Source organism: Centropristis striata, chromosome 5 (assembly GCF_030273125.1).
Source record: "Centropristis striata isolate RG_2023a ecotype Rhode Island chromosome 5, C.striata_1.0, whole genome shotgun sequence".
In the NCBI taxonomy this organism is placed as follows: domain Eukaryota; kingdom Metazoa; phylum Chordata; class Actinopteri; order Perciformes; family Serranidae; genus Centropristis; species Centropristis striata.
Window position 1 is genome coordinate 34,342,428 of NC_081521.1, and position 13,666 is coordinate 34,356,093.

The window sequence follows — 13,666 nt, forward strand, 5'->3', positions numbered from 1 at the left end:
TAACAGTGGAAGAGTAGGAATTTGATGTAAACAGCATTACTAATCTTAATACCTATTTTTGTTATACTATAGATGTATGTCTATAGGCCAACCTATAGATGTCAGTATTTCCCCAGTAACAGACCTTCTGCTTCACTGATGCGTCAGCCCAGTCAGAGAGACTGAGGGGAAGTGACAGGAGAGAAAAAAACGATTCAGAGCTTTTGAGAAAACATTCAGGTTTGGAGCCCCAGAATTATAAATTAAGTGATGCCATAAAACATTTTACTTTGAGAGAAAGCTCCACATGCACAATGTTTGTCCAGCCTAAATTTTTTTACAGGAGTATTAGCACCCCCTTGTGGATAAAACACAGCCAAAACAGGTAGTGATGTGAAGAATGGCATGATTTTATTGTGTCCATTGCTCAATGTTAGACATATGAGATTTGATGTGGTTATAGAGACATGCCATACAACCATTTCAGGCCCCCTTTTTAAGCCAAGTGCTCCTTCCCACTGGAGGAAGACAATAAAACCCACTGAGGACGCCCTTTTTCTGCATACAGGGAGCCATGCCGTCTCTTAGATCTCTACACGTTTTAGTGATTGTTGTCGCAGATGCACGGACTATTTACAGTGTTTACAATAGTGATGTCATGTACAAAAGAGAAATAAACCTTTACAAATATTTGCATAAGAAAAACAAATGTCTGCTCTTAAAAACAACGTGAAAAGAGGAAGATATCCAGTTAATAAAAACCCCTCCCGCGATAAGGTTAAGTGTGGTAGGTCCAATGAAACAAAACTTTGGGAACACATCAGGGGTACATGCATCGATATTACATCTCCAGACTAATAACTGTTCTTACACTGCTTCCAACTCTCAGGCAACTCCACGAAGATGTCAAGTGTTTCACACAAATGGTGTTAAAAATCTCACACAAGCAGCCCAGTCATGATACATATTCTCATCTTCTTCTGCAGAGTTAACTGACACACACATCATCTTAACTAACAGCTTATCCCCACCAGCCACAGGTCAAACTTAATTACCCACTCTCCACCTAAATCTGGGCATCAAGGTGACGACATTAAAGTGACATCAGAGTAGGTGAGAGGAAGTGATGATGTTTCCTCTAAATCGAGGCCTCTGTGTGGTAGATTAAAGCAGCTTGAAAAGCAGCTTTAGGCCAAATTGTGTTTCAGGCACGGATAGACTTAGGCATCATGTCTCTACTTTAAAACCAGCACCCTGTTTGGAAAAGTAGAGGAACATCTGGACAGAATATGGCAGTCTAATGAGGTACTTCAGGGTCAAAGGGGCACAGACGGGGCTTAAGAATATCTCGACTACCTACCTCCTCTTCCTCATATTTTTATCCTGTCTTCTTTCATCACAAGAACAGTCAAGATGTGAGCAATAAATACTCTCTGTAATCTAGTACTCTAACATATATTATGTGCAAACAAACGGAAGAGAGGAATAGGAGGAAGCCACTTAAAAATGAGTTTCATCTTTTCTTACCCCCAGCCCTTACTCTGACAGTAACTCTTAAAACAACGCATGAGAAGCTGTCTTCTACAGTTAGGTATGTTATCAAAGATATAAAGAGCAAATGCAGTGAGGAAGGGAAATGTTTGTTTTTTTGTACAGATTCTTATAACTTGATGGCAGTTCAATTTCCCCAGCTCCCCTTGTGGGTCGACGAATGAGGAATGATCAAAAAACAGTGGTGACAGGAGTGTAATGTACTGTTTCAGGTATACATAGGTGACAGCTGCTGTATACAGATGATTGTTGAAGATGACTCAGTATAAAATTCTACAAAATCAAGATTTTCAAAGCTGTATCCTCATCTATCACAAGAGAATTTTGTGTTTGAAACAGATATCTAAATACAGAATATACGCAAGCATAGTCAGAAACGGTAGGCCGTTTGGGCAGACTAGATAAAACAAGCAGCTTTTTTTCTGTTTACAATACAGTATGTTGACTAGGGTCAATGTCAGTTTCTGTGGATACGATATAATTATATTACTGCTGGAAACCAATGGTTTTTCTTTACAGACTGACCCTAAAACCAATTATTTCTTTATTCACCCATGCATGTTACTCTTACATCTTCACAGTTCTGCTATTCGATTCCATGACTGACACAATGCCTGAACTAAGGAGAAAAAAACATTCAAGGCCATTCTCATAGTTGTGTTATAGAGTGTGTGTAATATTCTACTGAGCACCAAGTCAGAAAGCACGCTAGGAGAGCACTGAGGCAGGAGTAAATGCTGCCATCTAGAGGAATTACTAATGAACTGCGGGATTTCCCATTTGATGCACAGTCACAGCCTCCTAAAATCCAATTACCACGTAAAAAATAAAGTGCATTTTTGGCTGTCTTCACGTGATGATCCAACTTTTGAGGAGTTAGTTAGTCTGAGGCGAAATTTCTTTGTGATGAAGCATTCAAATCAAACTTGTAACAGTAAGCACCAATAGTTTGTGGTGAAAGTTGTGGCAATCAAACAGAAAAAGGAAAAAAATGGGTCTTGATCAATAGGATTATAGTTAATATTTTGCATCATAATATTCCATTTACCATGCACTTGCAGATTCAACAACAACCCATCTGGAACAAATTGAGGGCAGAGAAGAGACAAGTGGATGTCTTTCCCTCACATGATCATCACAGCTTCCAATGAAAGCAGTTTAATTGTCTTTCTGATAGCAGGGCAGAGCAAACCCTTCGTCCATAATCACTCTCTCTATAGATCCTTTACATTTAGCTTTGTAGCTGCTCACTGAGCACACAGTTAAGTTAATTATTGAGTTTTTAAAGTCTCATTGGGACTTCACCCGCTGTGTCAGCCACAATAAAGAGTCTTTAGTTCCAAAGCTTGACTGACAGCCGCATGTTATCCTCAGAGTGTAGCCTGCAGAGTGGGATCCAGACAGCCTTCCCGCTCCGGAGACTCGATGTAGTTGGCCGACTCCTGGAGCTTCAGCAGCATGGCCATCTGTGCAGCAAGAGGAGACAGAGAGACTGCAGATTAGCAGACAGGTTTTGTTTTAACAGGGTTAGATTTAGCTTGGCATCGATAAAACATTTTTCTTGAGAAGGCATCTTTGTCAACTAGCAAGTAAGGGATTTAACGTGTCCAGCATTTCTATAATTCTTTAGATAATTGTTTTGGCTCATGAAAATGTCTGAAACTGTCCATCACAAAGAGACATCCTCAAATTGGTTGTTCCGTCCAAACAACAGTCCACAATAACAAAACAACTCTACATCAAAATGAAAAAGAACAGAAAAAGGTGAAAAATCCGCAAACAGACAGGTTTTGTGTAATATTTACAAAACCTCTCCCGAATAACCACTTTGCAATTTTTAGTTAGATGATGCAAACAAGTACAGCAGGAGTTCATCTGATTTGCATTAAATTAACAGTTTGTAGACAGAAATTGGATGTAATATTTATAATGATATTTTCATCAGTGTATAATCAAATGTTTTTCTAAGCTTAGAATGAGTGAATCCTACACACTAAGTGCTGATAAATAATATGTTTTTTGATGCATGTTGAATACTGATGTCGAAAAAATATTATTTTACCTGTGCTTAAACTTAGTGCAGACTTTTACTAAATAAAAATGTATTGTGACTGTTTGGCACCTATAAAGGGGCCAAAAACCCCTAAAAATACCCTCTTAGTCCAAGATTAAATGATATTACCTAACCTAACACACCAAAGCTACACAGGTAGCTGCAGACACCAAGGAGGAGTGGTGGTTCTTCAAGTTTTTTCTGTGTTCAGTTCACTTGGAGGATGCTTTCCACAATTGCACAGTGAATGCTACCACTTGCAGTGCATTGGTCACAACATATTAGAGGTACATGGATATCCTCACAGAGCCTTTGCCTAAACCCTCATGACGAAAGCTCAAGAGAAACTCTCACCAGTGGATCTGACTCCAGTGTGCTGGGTGGAGGCGTATCTTTGGGGGGCTTCTTCTCCTCACTGGGTGGCCCTATGCTGGGGGGAGGTAGGTGAAAGAGCCTGGACTGGTCCTGCTGTGCGTTGGGCCACGGGAGAGTTCCTCTCACCCACTCCACTGGATCCTCCCATACTGCCTTCTGCCCGTGCACCTATGAGAACAGATGGAAAAACATTGTAAAACAACATGTGAAGAGGTAAGGGAATGAACTCTAACTTTGGAGAATCTCCGCATGTGTGTTCACCTTGATGCCGTCTTTGGCTCCCTCCTGCAGGTACGGTATGATGGAGTGGTTCCACAGGTCAATGAACCACTGCCTGAACTCTGCCACTGACACCGGGCATGACAGGAAGAAGCAGGGACCTAAAGGAGATGGAAATATCATGTTAACGGATTTCCTGTTCCAGGTTGAATTATCCCCAATATTCCCTGGTTTCTGCTTTCACCATCCCTGTTTCCACTGTCTCTTTTACCTATGAGGAAGTCTGAAGTGCTGTGTTTCTCCAGGAAAGTGTGGAGGTGGTACCAGAGCTGAGGGATCCAGTCCAATACGCGGAGTAGAGCCTGGTGGCGTGCTGAGTCCTGCTCCTTCTGTTGGTAGCTCTCCACAGCTTTACGGTGCAGGTACCTCAGCAGGAACCCGTTAGCTGGTTCCACGTTGTTGGAAAACATTACCATCCTGTGATCATAAGAAATGTTATTTTTACTCTACATGATGGGCTCACTTTGTATTTAATAGTGTATAAAAGCAAGTGGAGGCATTCTTAACATTTTCTGGCTTTGTGCTCACCTGAAACTAAGGTGCAGACTGTGGTTAGATGTCATCTTCACTGGCTGATTAGTTGTCCCGATGATGTAGGGACTGAAACATCAACAGAGAAATGTATGTTCTTTTATGAATTCTTATTTCAACTCTTGTGAAATTTACATTTACATTTAGTCATTTAGCAGACGCTTTTATCCAAACTGTTTAAAGTGACTCACCATTTGTGGTACTTGCAGGTAAGCGCTCCGTTAACAAGCTCAGTGATGGTCGCTGAATCACTGATGTCATCTATTATAACAACCAGCGGCAGTTCTCCTCCACTGTCTCTGTCTATCTGATTTGCGAGATCGGACAGATACAACTGCAACTCCTGTGAAAGCAAAGAGAGGGGAATTTATATTTTCTGTGTGTAGGAATCCGTATTTTGTGCAGGAAAAAAGATTACAAGAGTCGTGCGTTACCTTCTGTGACTGGCGGTGCATGTTGAAGGTGACGGCGGCGCTGCGGCCGAGGACACAGGTCTCATGGTCGGTCTCGGACGAGTCGGTCCGGCTGCGCTGCAGGAGGTAGTGGGCCAGACGCTGGGCCAGGTAGGTCTTGCCTGTCCCACTGGGCCCAGACAGAACCAGACGCCTGTGCTTCAGCAGCAAGCTGATGTAGTGCTGCATCATCGGCTTCGGAATCAGAGTCTCAAACACCAGCGAGTCAACACATTTTTCTCTGAGACCTAGAAAGGCAGACACAGGGGAGTGGAGAAGCTCTTATATTTAAATAGTATTCACTATTAAACACTTGTAAATATGGTATGTGAAAAACAGGTAAATATTAATGTTTTTTCATGTTTTAGCATTTTGAAAAATGATTTGTCAAAACCACAACATCAGTTTTTAAACCCTCTAAATTTAAGAAATCTTTACATTTCTCTTTAAATTCAAGAAAGAGATGTTTCTACAGTGTCCATATTTAGTTATTGATCATCAGAACATCTTTAATCTCATCTGCTTTCAGCTAAATTACTGGGAGAATAAAAAAACACATCAAACAAATTACAAATTTAAAACAAAATGAATAAATAAATGATAAAAAAAAAAAAAGAGAGGAAAAAATCTGGCCTCTCGGACAATCTCTTTTGAAGTCTCTCACAGTGTACTTAAAGAACAAACTTGGACCGATGGTTGCTTAAAATCCAGGAAAAATCCATCCGAATGTAAACAGATTTTACACAATCTTTAGCAAAAATACTAATATTGTTTCTTTTATCAATCAAGGATGCTCACTTACCTTTCAAAGTGACAAGTATTCGAGCTGAACCACTGCTGAGACAGCGATGAGGCGAGGCTTGAGGTTTTTCTCCTCCTATCACCCTTTGCCCTCCCTGGGTCAACTGGTACATGTGCAGCGAATCACAGGAAAGGCCCAGGCTGGCAGTTGGGTCTACTTGAGTTAAGTAGTCCTGGGAAAAAAACAAAAATAAGTAAGCAATGATGTATCAAATCACAGCTGTCTTATTTATTAGAACCACAAATGTCTTCACAGTGAAAAAGGACAAGCAGTGTCTCACCTTGAAGGTCTTCGCTATAAGAGAGTCGAGGCAGGACCAGTCTGTCCTTGCACTGACCGGCACTGAGCCCAGGTAGAACTCCTGCTGCTGCTTACTGTCCTGCAGAGACACGGAGAGGAAAAGAGTGCACATCTTATCAGCTGTTCCATCTGAAGCTGTTTTTGGATATTGTGTCTAATAAAGGTGTCTTGTCCTCACCTCTGCTTGATCTGCAATGCGGACGAGCACCTGTGCACACACCTCATCCCGCTGGGAGGACACGCTTAACGTGTCAACTGGAGACACCTCTGAAAGAGTGAAGAAAGAAGGGATGGAAATAAAACTTTCATGGACACTGTGTATGTGCGTAGGCTGAAAAATAGGTGAAATTCTGTGTTTTTCTCTAACCTGGATCTTTACAATCATTCAGACTGAGGCTGAAGGACTTGGTGAGGGACATGCTCATTGGCTGCCTCAGTGAGGGTCCCAGGAGAGAGGCCAGGCCTGAAGGCTGCGAAGTGGAAGAGGTTGGACCAGAGCTGAGACCAGAAGTGGGACCAGAGGTGGGAATAGAGGCGGGAATAACGGTGGGACCAGAGACGGGACCAGTGCCGGTTTTCAAATGGTCATTCTCCGCCTTCAGGTTCTCCACTGTTGACTAGGACATAAGAAGGTAGAAACTTTAAATTCAGGTTATATTAACACACAAATGCATCATTTGTACTTCAGGGATATAATGTATTGAGCATACACATAGAGGCAAAACACACCTGCATGCTGTTCATGGCTTCTCGGAGCTGCTCTAGGTGGTGTGCAGAGCTCAAGGCTTCCAGTCGGATGTCTGTGAGTTCTCTTTCTTTCAGCCAGAGTTCTGAGCGTAAATCTGACACCGCCGTCTCCTCGTTGTCTCCCTCTTCTGTCGTCTCCATGATCCTGAAAGGGACAAATATGCACTCATCAAGACCAATCACCCATGAAGGCATAACTTGCTTTCTTACATTTGAGCTAAGAGCTGGAGAAAGACGTTTTTTTACTCACACAGAAGAGGTGGCAGAGGTCGAGGTTTTGAGGGACGTCGGCTGGTTTTCTCCTTCTTCTGACCCCTCGTGGAGCATTTTTGGGGAGTTGGGAGCCGAGGAGTCGGGGGTGGCAATTTCCTCAATGTCTGAGTACGTTTTGGAGCCTTTCTTAATGCTGAATGCCTTGTTGAAGGAGCTCCTCAGCTGTACAGATGAAGAGGAGAGATGTGCGAATGAACCAATATTCAGTTGATTACTGCATTTATTTCTGACAGGTGACAACAAAAGAAGGTGTTAGGACCAGTAATATGACACATGCTAAACATTAAAGCTGGGGTAGACAGAATTCTAAAGAACAACCCTCTACTGTAACTCTCCCCTCTGTCCTAAGCCTGCATGAATACTAGTCATTTATTTCAATTATCCTGATCGGGATCCAACATTTTCTTTCCATCTCCTGAATGCTTTACTGATACTGACACATGTTTTCTGTCTTTTATTGTCTGACTCTTTTTTTTTAGAAGTCCATCTTCCTTTTTTTGGGTTGCTTTGCAGTGTAGGCAGTTGTTGCTGGTACTGGGATTGCAACTTTTTCTGTAGGATTTTCCGCCATGCAATCAGGTTTTCACCATCTGAAGGGATTCACATCTGCATTTGTAGAACAGCCGTCAGAAACAATCTCTCTCTGAAATATCCTGTGATTGACCTGAAGTGTCCTGGCACAGGCTAGATTTACTAAAGCCTGAAAACAGAGCCAGGAAAGGTTCAGACGTGTTGTTTTCTCTTAGACCACTTGAGTTGACATACTCTCAAAGGCGGTTTTAGGGGTTTTGTTCAATGATGCCAAAACTGCCTACCCCAGCTTTAAAGGAGTGGTTCATCATCTTGGAAAACACTTATTTATTTTCTTGCCATGAGTGCAATGACAAGATTGATTCCACTGCTTGTGAATGAAGCTGGAGCCAACAGATAAGGAGTTTAGCTTAGCATAATGACTGGAAACAGTGGAGAAACAGCTATCCTGGATAACATAAAAAACTAAAGCTGAAGCTCGTAGCTCTTTGTGTTTTGTTTTACATTTTTACATTTACCTTCTTAAACGAATTTAACAAATGCGTGACAGTCACATTTTGTTATCTTCAAATGAGTCTGGATAGCTGTTTCCTCCTGTTTCTAGTCTTTGCTAAGCTTGCATGTTCAATATTTAACAAATATACATGACAGTGGTATAAACTTTTGGCAAGACAACAAATAAGTATATTTCCCAAAATGAGTAACTTTCTTAAAACATCATTTTTTACAAATAGGTCAAAGTTATATCAGTGCATGTTTTGCAGACTTAGTACACAGCTGTTGGGTCAGTAAGGGTTATGTTATAATAACATTTTAATGAAGGACAAAACACAATAACTATTGTCATGGTGTAAATGAGGAGAAACATAATTGGAAATCCGCAATGAATAAACTTTGATGATTTAACTCCATTTAATCCATGTCTGCTGATTGCCATTCCAAACTGAATTACAGCCATCCATTCAAATTTAATGTTCACAGAACAGGCAGCCAGTCAGTTTCCAGGAGGTCAATGAGCAGAGATAGAGGGTACTTGGGGACTGCGTGGCAGTTTTAGATGGTCGATTATGCTGTGTGACAGAAAATTAAAGAGGCTTTATGGGGGCACAATGACTGCACTCACCTCAAATACCTACAACAGAAAAATAACACAACACAGAGGAGGGAGACACTGGTCATACTTACTTACTCACTATGAAGAATGAACTGAACAAAACAGCAGGTTGTGAGAGTAAAACGTTGCCTCACATGCATTCTTACCCAGCTCTTTTTCTTCTTCTTCTTGGCATCTTGGTCCTTTAGACTGCCCACACTCGACATGCTGGTCAGGCTGTTGAGGCTGGAGATGCTCTCACACGAGTTCTGACGTCGCATACGCATGTCTGGTAAACGAGAAAACTCAACGTCAACAGAGGCAATGTGCAGAGGCACAGTCTGGTGTGCAGAGAGACAGAAAAAAACAGAAAGATTAACTTGGTCATTTCTCCACACCTTTCATATTCTCCGGGGTGTTCAAGGCTCCTTGTATGACAGCCTGGGCTTCTTCGTTCCTGAACTTCAGAGCCTCAATGGTCTCCCTCAGCTCCGCCAGCTCTGTGTCCTTCACAAACAAACATAATGAATGTTAATGAGAGGTGTTGGGGTAGATTGTTTGGCACCTGCTTGCAAAACTCAGAGCTGTGGGACAGCTTATCACTGGTTAAAACTTCATCATCAAAAAGTTGTCTCTATATTCAGGGCACGAGGGTTCTGGAACAAACTTGACAACTTGAGCTGTAACTTTCTTTTAATTGCACAGAATGTTGTCATTGTCTTATTAGACTGCGTTGGTATTCATACACTAAAATTACTTTTATCTGTTGATTTGAATCTGTTTTAATTTGCCTTTGTAAAGCACTTTGTAACCTGTGTTTTGAAAAGTGTTCTATAAATAAATATTATTATTTGAACTATAACTAAACTATAACTTTTTCCAATATATTTTAAATTACATTTTTAACACCATAAAATATAGCATTTTACTTTTATGAGTAACAAGAATGCTCCTTCTGATTAAATAAATGGTAATCTATTCAAAATAGAGGACACTCCTTTTAATAGATACTAAATATAACAAGTATTTATAAGGACAATTCACTCGATCATAGGTAAAATCGTAACATAATTAATGAAGGGTGTCCAAATACTCTCAAATAAATGCTATTTAGCCTTTAATATGTAAGTTATAATAACTCCATTTTCATATTTTTATCTATATTGTCTTTTTTTTTTTACACAAATTGTTAATTATTCATATTGCACTCAGATCATAGCAATGTAGCAATTCACTACACACTGTATAATGACGTATGAAAAAAAATATATATACATTTTTACATTTAAAAATTAAAAAATGATATTCTCTCTCTCTGTTCTTGTCTGATGTTGTAATTAAGCACTACAAACCAACCCCACAGTATGAGCTCATACACCTGGTGGGCTTGATTCCCCTCATGATGTTAACAGTTCAAAAGGACAAAGAGCCCGGAACAACAGAGCCTCTCTGTGCAGCTTATTGTGCGCTAAAGTCGATCCCACTGCACTCTAAATAGAGCCGCTCGGCCCATCTCCTCAAGGTTAAAGAGCCTGTGCTCCAGGCTGGGCTGCACAGGTCAGTGCGCTGGCACGAACAACAAAGACTTTCTCTGGAGCGGTCTAGACGGGTCTTTCAGTGGAAGCAGCAAGGCATGAAGCTCTGAGAGAGGCTCCTCACATTTATGCACACACTGCACGCTGCCTCGGGTGCTGATCGATTTATTCTCAGAAAAACAGATACAAAGGCTGAAGAATGCAGGAATGTGATGTTTGGTGTGAGTGCACGTGCAAGCTGTTTGCACTTTTCACTCAGGCTAAAGTGATGGTTGTTTTTCATTGATGCTGTGTCCTATTCTCACACTAAGTCACCCTGTGGGACTACAGCCTGGGCCTCTAACCTACATTCAGCTCCTGACCGCAGGCTGTGATCAAAGTCATCATGTTAGCACAGCGCCGTCTGCTCTTAAGAAGGGTACAATAGTGGAATGCAGCTGGAATTCAGGTTTGTGTGTGTTTGTGTTAGAAAGTGTGGATGTGACGTTACCTTCTGTTCCTGTGTCATTGACAGACTCTGCAGCCGAGTTGTCATCAGCTGCAAACTGTGCTCAAAGGCTGCCACCAGATTCGCCTGAAAGACAAAAACAATAATTTAGATTCCCCAAAATGTTCATCAAAGTAGTTTTTTTCTAGAACCAGAAGTTATTATTTATTCATGTATATTACTGATTGCTGATAGCATCATTTACATATTGACAAGGATATAGCATAGGGAGACTAATGAAGCTAGAAATTGACACCTTATACAGGAAGAGATTCAATAGATTCCTGGCTGAATAACACACAAAGGCTGAACAGGATGTCCCCTGTGGAAAATTCTCCTCCTCCCTAATCTCTCTCACACACACCCACTTCAGCCCAGAGCAGGAGGAGAAAATGACTTTCCCCTCGCCTTCATAGAAGGTATTAATACAGTAAAATATTGCATGCAGCCCGGTCATTAATCCAGCACATAATCATGTTCTGATCCATGCATCTGTTTTGCCTATAATAAGGTCAAACAGTATGAAAAAAAGTGTCACACACACAAAGCCTTGATTAACTTGCTGCACTTGGGCCAATGCTGAAAGGGTGGTAGTACATAAACAACCTTGTAGAGAAAGGGCAAGTCACCTGTGTGTGTGTGTGTGTGTGTGTGTGTGTGTGTACCGAAGCTAAGTGGCTTGGTTCAGAAGGAGGTTAGCATTATTCAGGGCCCATGTGAAAAGGAAATGTGCTGAGACTGCACAGAAATGATCTATGACTCATGTACCACAGCTTGGATTTTTAATCTCTCTCTGTGCATATCTTTCCTATTTTATCTGAAGGGCAGACATCTTTACCTTGCACGGACTCTCGCAATATCATGTGATCACTCATGGTCATTAGATTGCAAATCCCTCTTGCCAATAATGTGTTTGAGATGAACAGCTGGAGGTTCTGACCAATCAGAGTTGTGTGAGGAAAAACTGGCTGCTATGTTTGTGTGACTGTTCTTTCAAAACAACAATGGTGGCTCCTAAAGACATAAGTATATTATATAATTTAATAATATCAGAACTGGAGAGTATTTCTTTATTAAAAGAAGAGCAGAGAACAGCACTGAAAGCTTTTGCTCCTTTCTTCTGTGGTTTCAACACAGTGATAGACAGGTGGTTCATCCAATCACCTGCCGGGAACCTTTTTTTCTTTTTAAGTGTCTGCTCTTTTCTGAACAGTTCATTTCCCAGATTGGTTCTGGGAAATGAAACCTTCTGGCAGCATTGGCTTATAAACATATTGCCTTGTGTGAGAAATAAAGGAGGGAGGAGAGCGAAGCTTGGATTGGCTGGCGATCAGATCTTTAAAAACAGGTCATGAATATACAGTGTAATCATGGCCTTTTTTCCAGAGTGCAGATTTGGTGCAATAGAATGGAATGGCAATGGAACATGCCACCCAGTTCACCAGTGTGGCTCGTTGGTGTGTTTTTAATAGTTCTCGAAAACAAGCGAGCTCTTGTATTAGACTTTGGAACAAAGAAAATACTTGTTACTAGGAGCAATTATTGATGTTGTTCTTTGGAATGTGATTATTTGACAACAAAAAAAGTATAGAATCGGTTCCAAATTGGACAAATTATGCATTTCGTTCCTGAAACTCACACTGTTTTTTGGTGAAATTGCTTTAAAAGTGTCTGTACCCTCATCTTGGTGTCAGCTATAAAGTCACCACCAACTAGCATGGCAGATTATAAAAACAACATTTCATATTTGATGCAACTTGGTGTTTGTTTCTTTCTTTAATGCAAGATGTTTCTTTCTTTCTTTCATTTTTAATTTTAAATATATTCATTTGTTTTAACTTTTTTGTTGTATTGTTATAAGACTGCTGCTTGTCTTTTTTTTTTTCATGAGACCATTTTATGCCTTATATGAGAATATAGGTATATAAGTAGAAAAAAAGCCTAAATAAAACATTAAAAAATAGAATAGAATACCACTAGAATTTTCCTTTTTAAGTTCTGGATCGTCTGAAAAAAGCAAGAGGTTCACTCCAGAAGCAATCGGGGTACACTAATATAATCTGTAAAAAGGACAATGCAATTCTTTTTTCTTTTGACAACAAAAGAAAACCATGGCTGAAATCATCCTGACATGTTCTTTCTTGGCCTGCTGTCGCTTGTTCAACACTCGTGATGTCTTCATGAGTATCAGTTACTCTGCCTCAGGCACATGTCATTGAGGTGGACAGTTCATCAAGATGAGTGACAAGTATTAGGGTGCAAAATTGGAGGGTGGGGGTGGTACAAATTTGTTGCCTCGAGGTGAAAGGCTGCATAATGTAGCTTTAACAAGGCAAATGTCATTCAAATAGATTAGAGTGTTAGAGGGTGGTTGCACGGTCGAGAGGTTTTCTCCCTGTGAATTCTTATCTGATACATTATTTTATTTTAATGTTTTTCAGGCATTTTACTGTTATTATTCTGTTTACAGTCCCCTGCTGTCTTTTTTTCTCTCAAAGGTATTTACCCTGCAAGAAATACCTTTGAGAGTTGAAAACCATTTGGAGAGAAGATGGTATTTTTTAAGGAATATTTCCTTTGGTTAAACTTGTTTTTTTTTTTCCTTTTTAAGAGGCATTTCTGAGACTACCACAGAGGGGTGCAATATGCAAGTGGTGCAAACTCTTGTGCTATTTCTG

General features: G+C 40.6%; 1 protein-coding gene across 2 annotated transcripts in view; it reads right to left on the minus strand.

The window, feature by feature from the left end:
* Positions 1 to 387: 387 nt before the first annotated feature.
* LOC131971465 (neuron navigator 1-like) overlaps positions 388 to 13,666 on the minus strand; it is a 99,085-nt gene continuing 85,806 nt past the window's right edge. For both annotated transcript variants that reach the window (XM_059332941.1, XM_059332940.1), the window contains 16 exons: positions 10,992 to 11,075; positions 9,365 to 9,473; positions 9,134 to 9,255; positions 7,320 to 7,504; positions 7,052 to 7,214; positions 6,690 to 6,939; positions 6,501 to 6,589; positions 6,303 to 6,401; positions 6,023 to 6,194; positions 5,203 to 5,468; positions 4,960 to 5,111; positions 4,766 to 4,837; positions 4,449 to 4,654; positions 4,220 to 4,338; positions 3,938 to 4,126; positions 388 to 2,996 (listed from right to left, as the gene is read on the minus strand). In XM_059332941.1, coding sequence (XP_059188924.1) covers positions 2,901 to 2,996; positions 3,938 to 4,126; positions 4,220 to 4,338; positions 4,449 to 4,654; positions 4,766 to 4,837; positions 4,960 to 5,111; positions 5,203 to 5,468; positions 6,023 to 6,194; positions 6,303 to 6,401; positions 6,501 to 6,589; positions 6,690 to 6,939; positions 7,052 to 7,214; positions 7,320 to 7,504; positions 9,134 to 9,255; positions 9,365 to 9,473; positions 10,992 to 11,075 — 2,373 coding nt within the window. In that variant the 3' untranslated portion in view covers positions 388 to 2,900. The remainder of the gene's footprint in view (positions 2,997 to 3,937; positions 4,127 to 4,219; positions 4,339 to 4,448; positions 4,655 to 4,765; positions 4,838 to 4,959; positions 5,112 to 5,202; positions 5,469 to 6,022; positions 6,195 to 6,302; positions 6,402 to 6,500; positions 6,590 to 6,689; positions 6,940 to 7,051; positions 7,215 to 7,319; positions 7,505 to 9,133; positions 9,256 to 9,364; positions 9,474 to 10,991; positions 11,076 to 13,666) is intronic.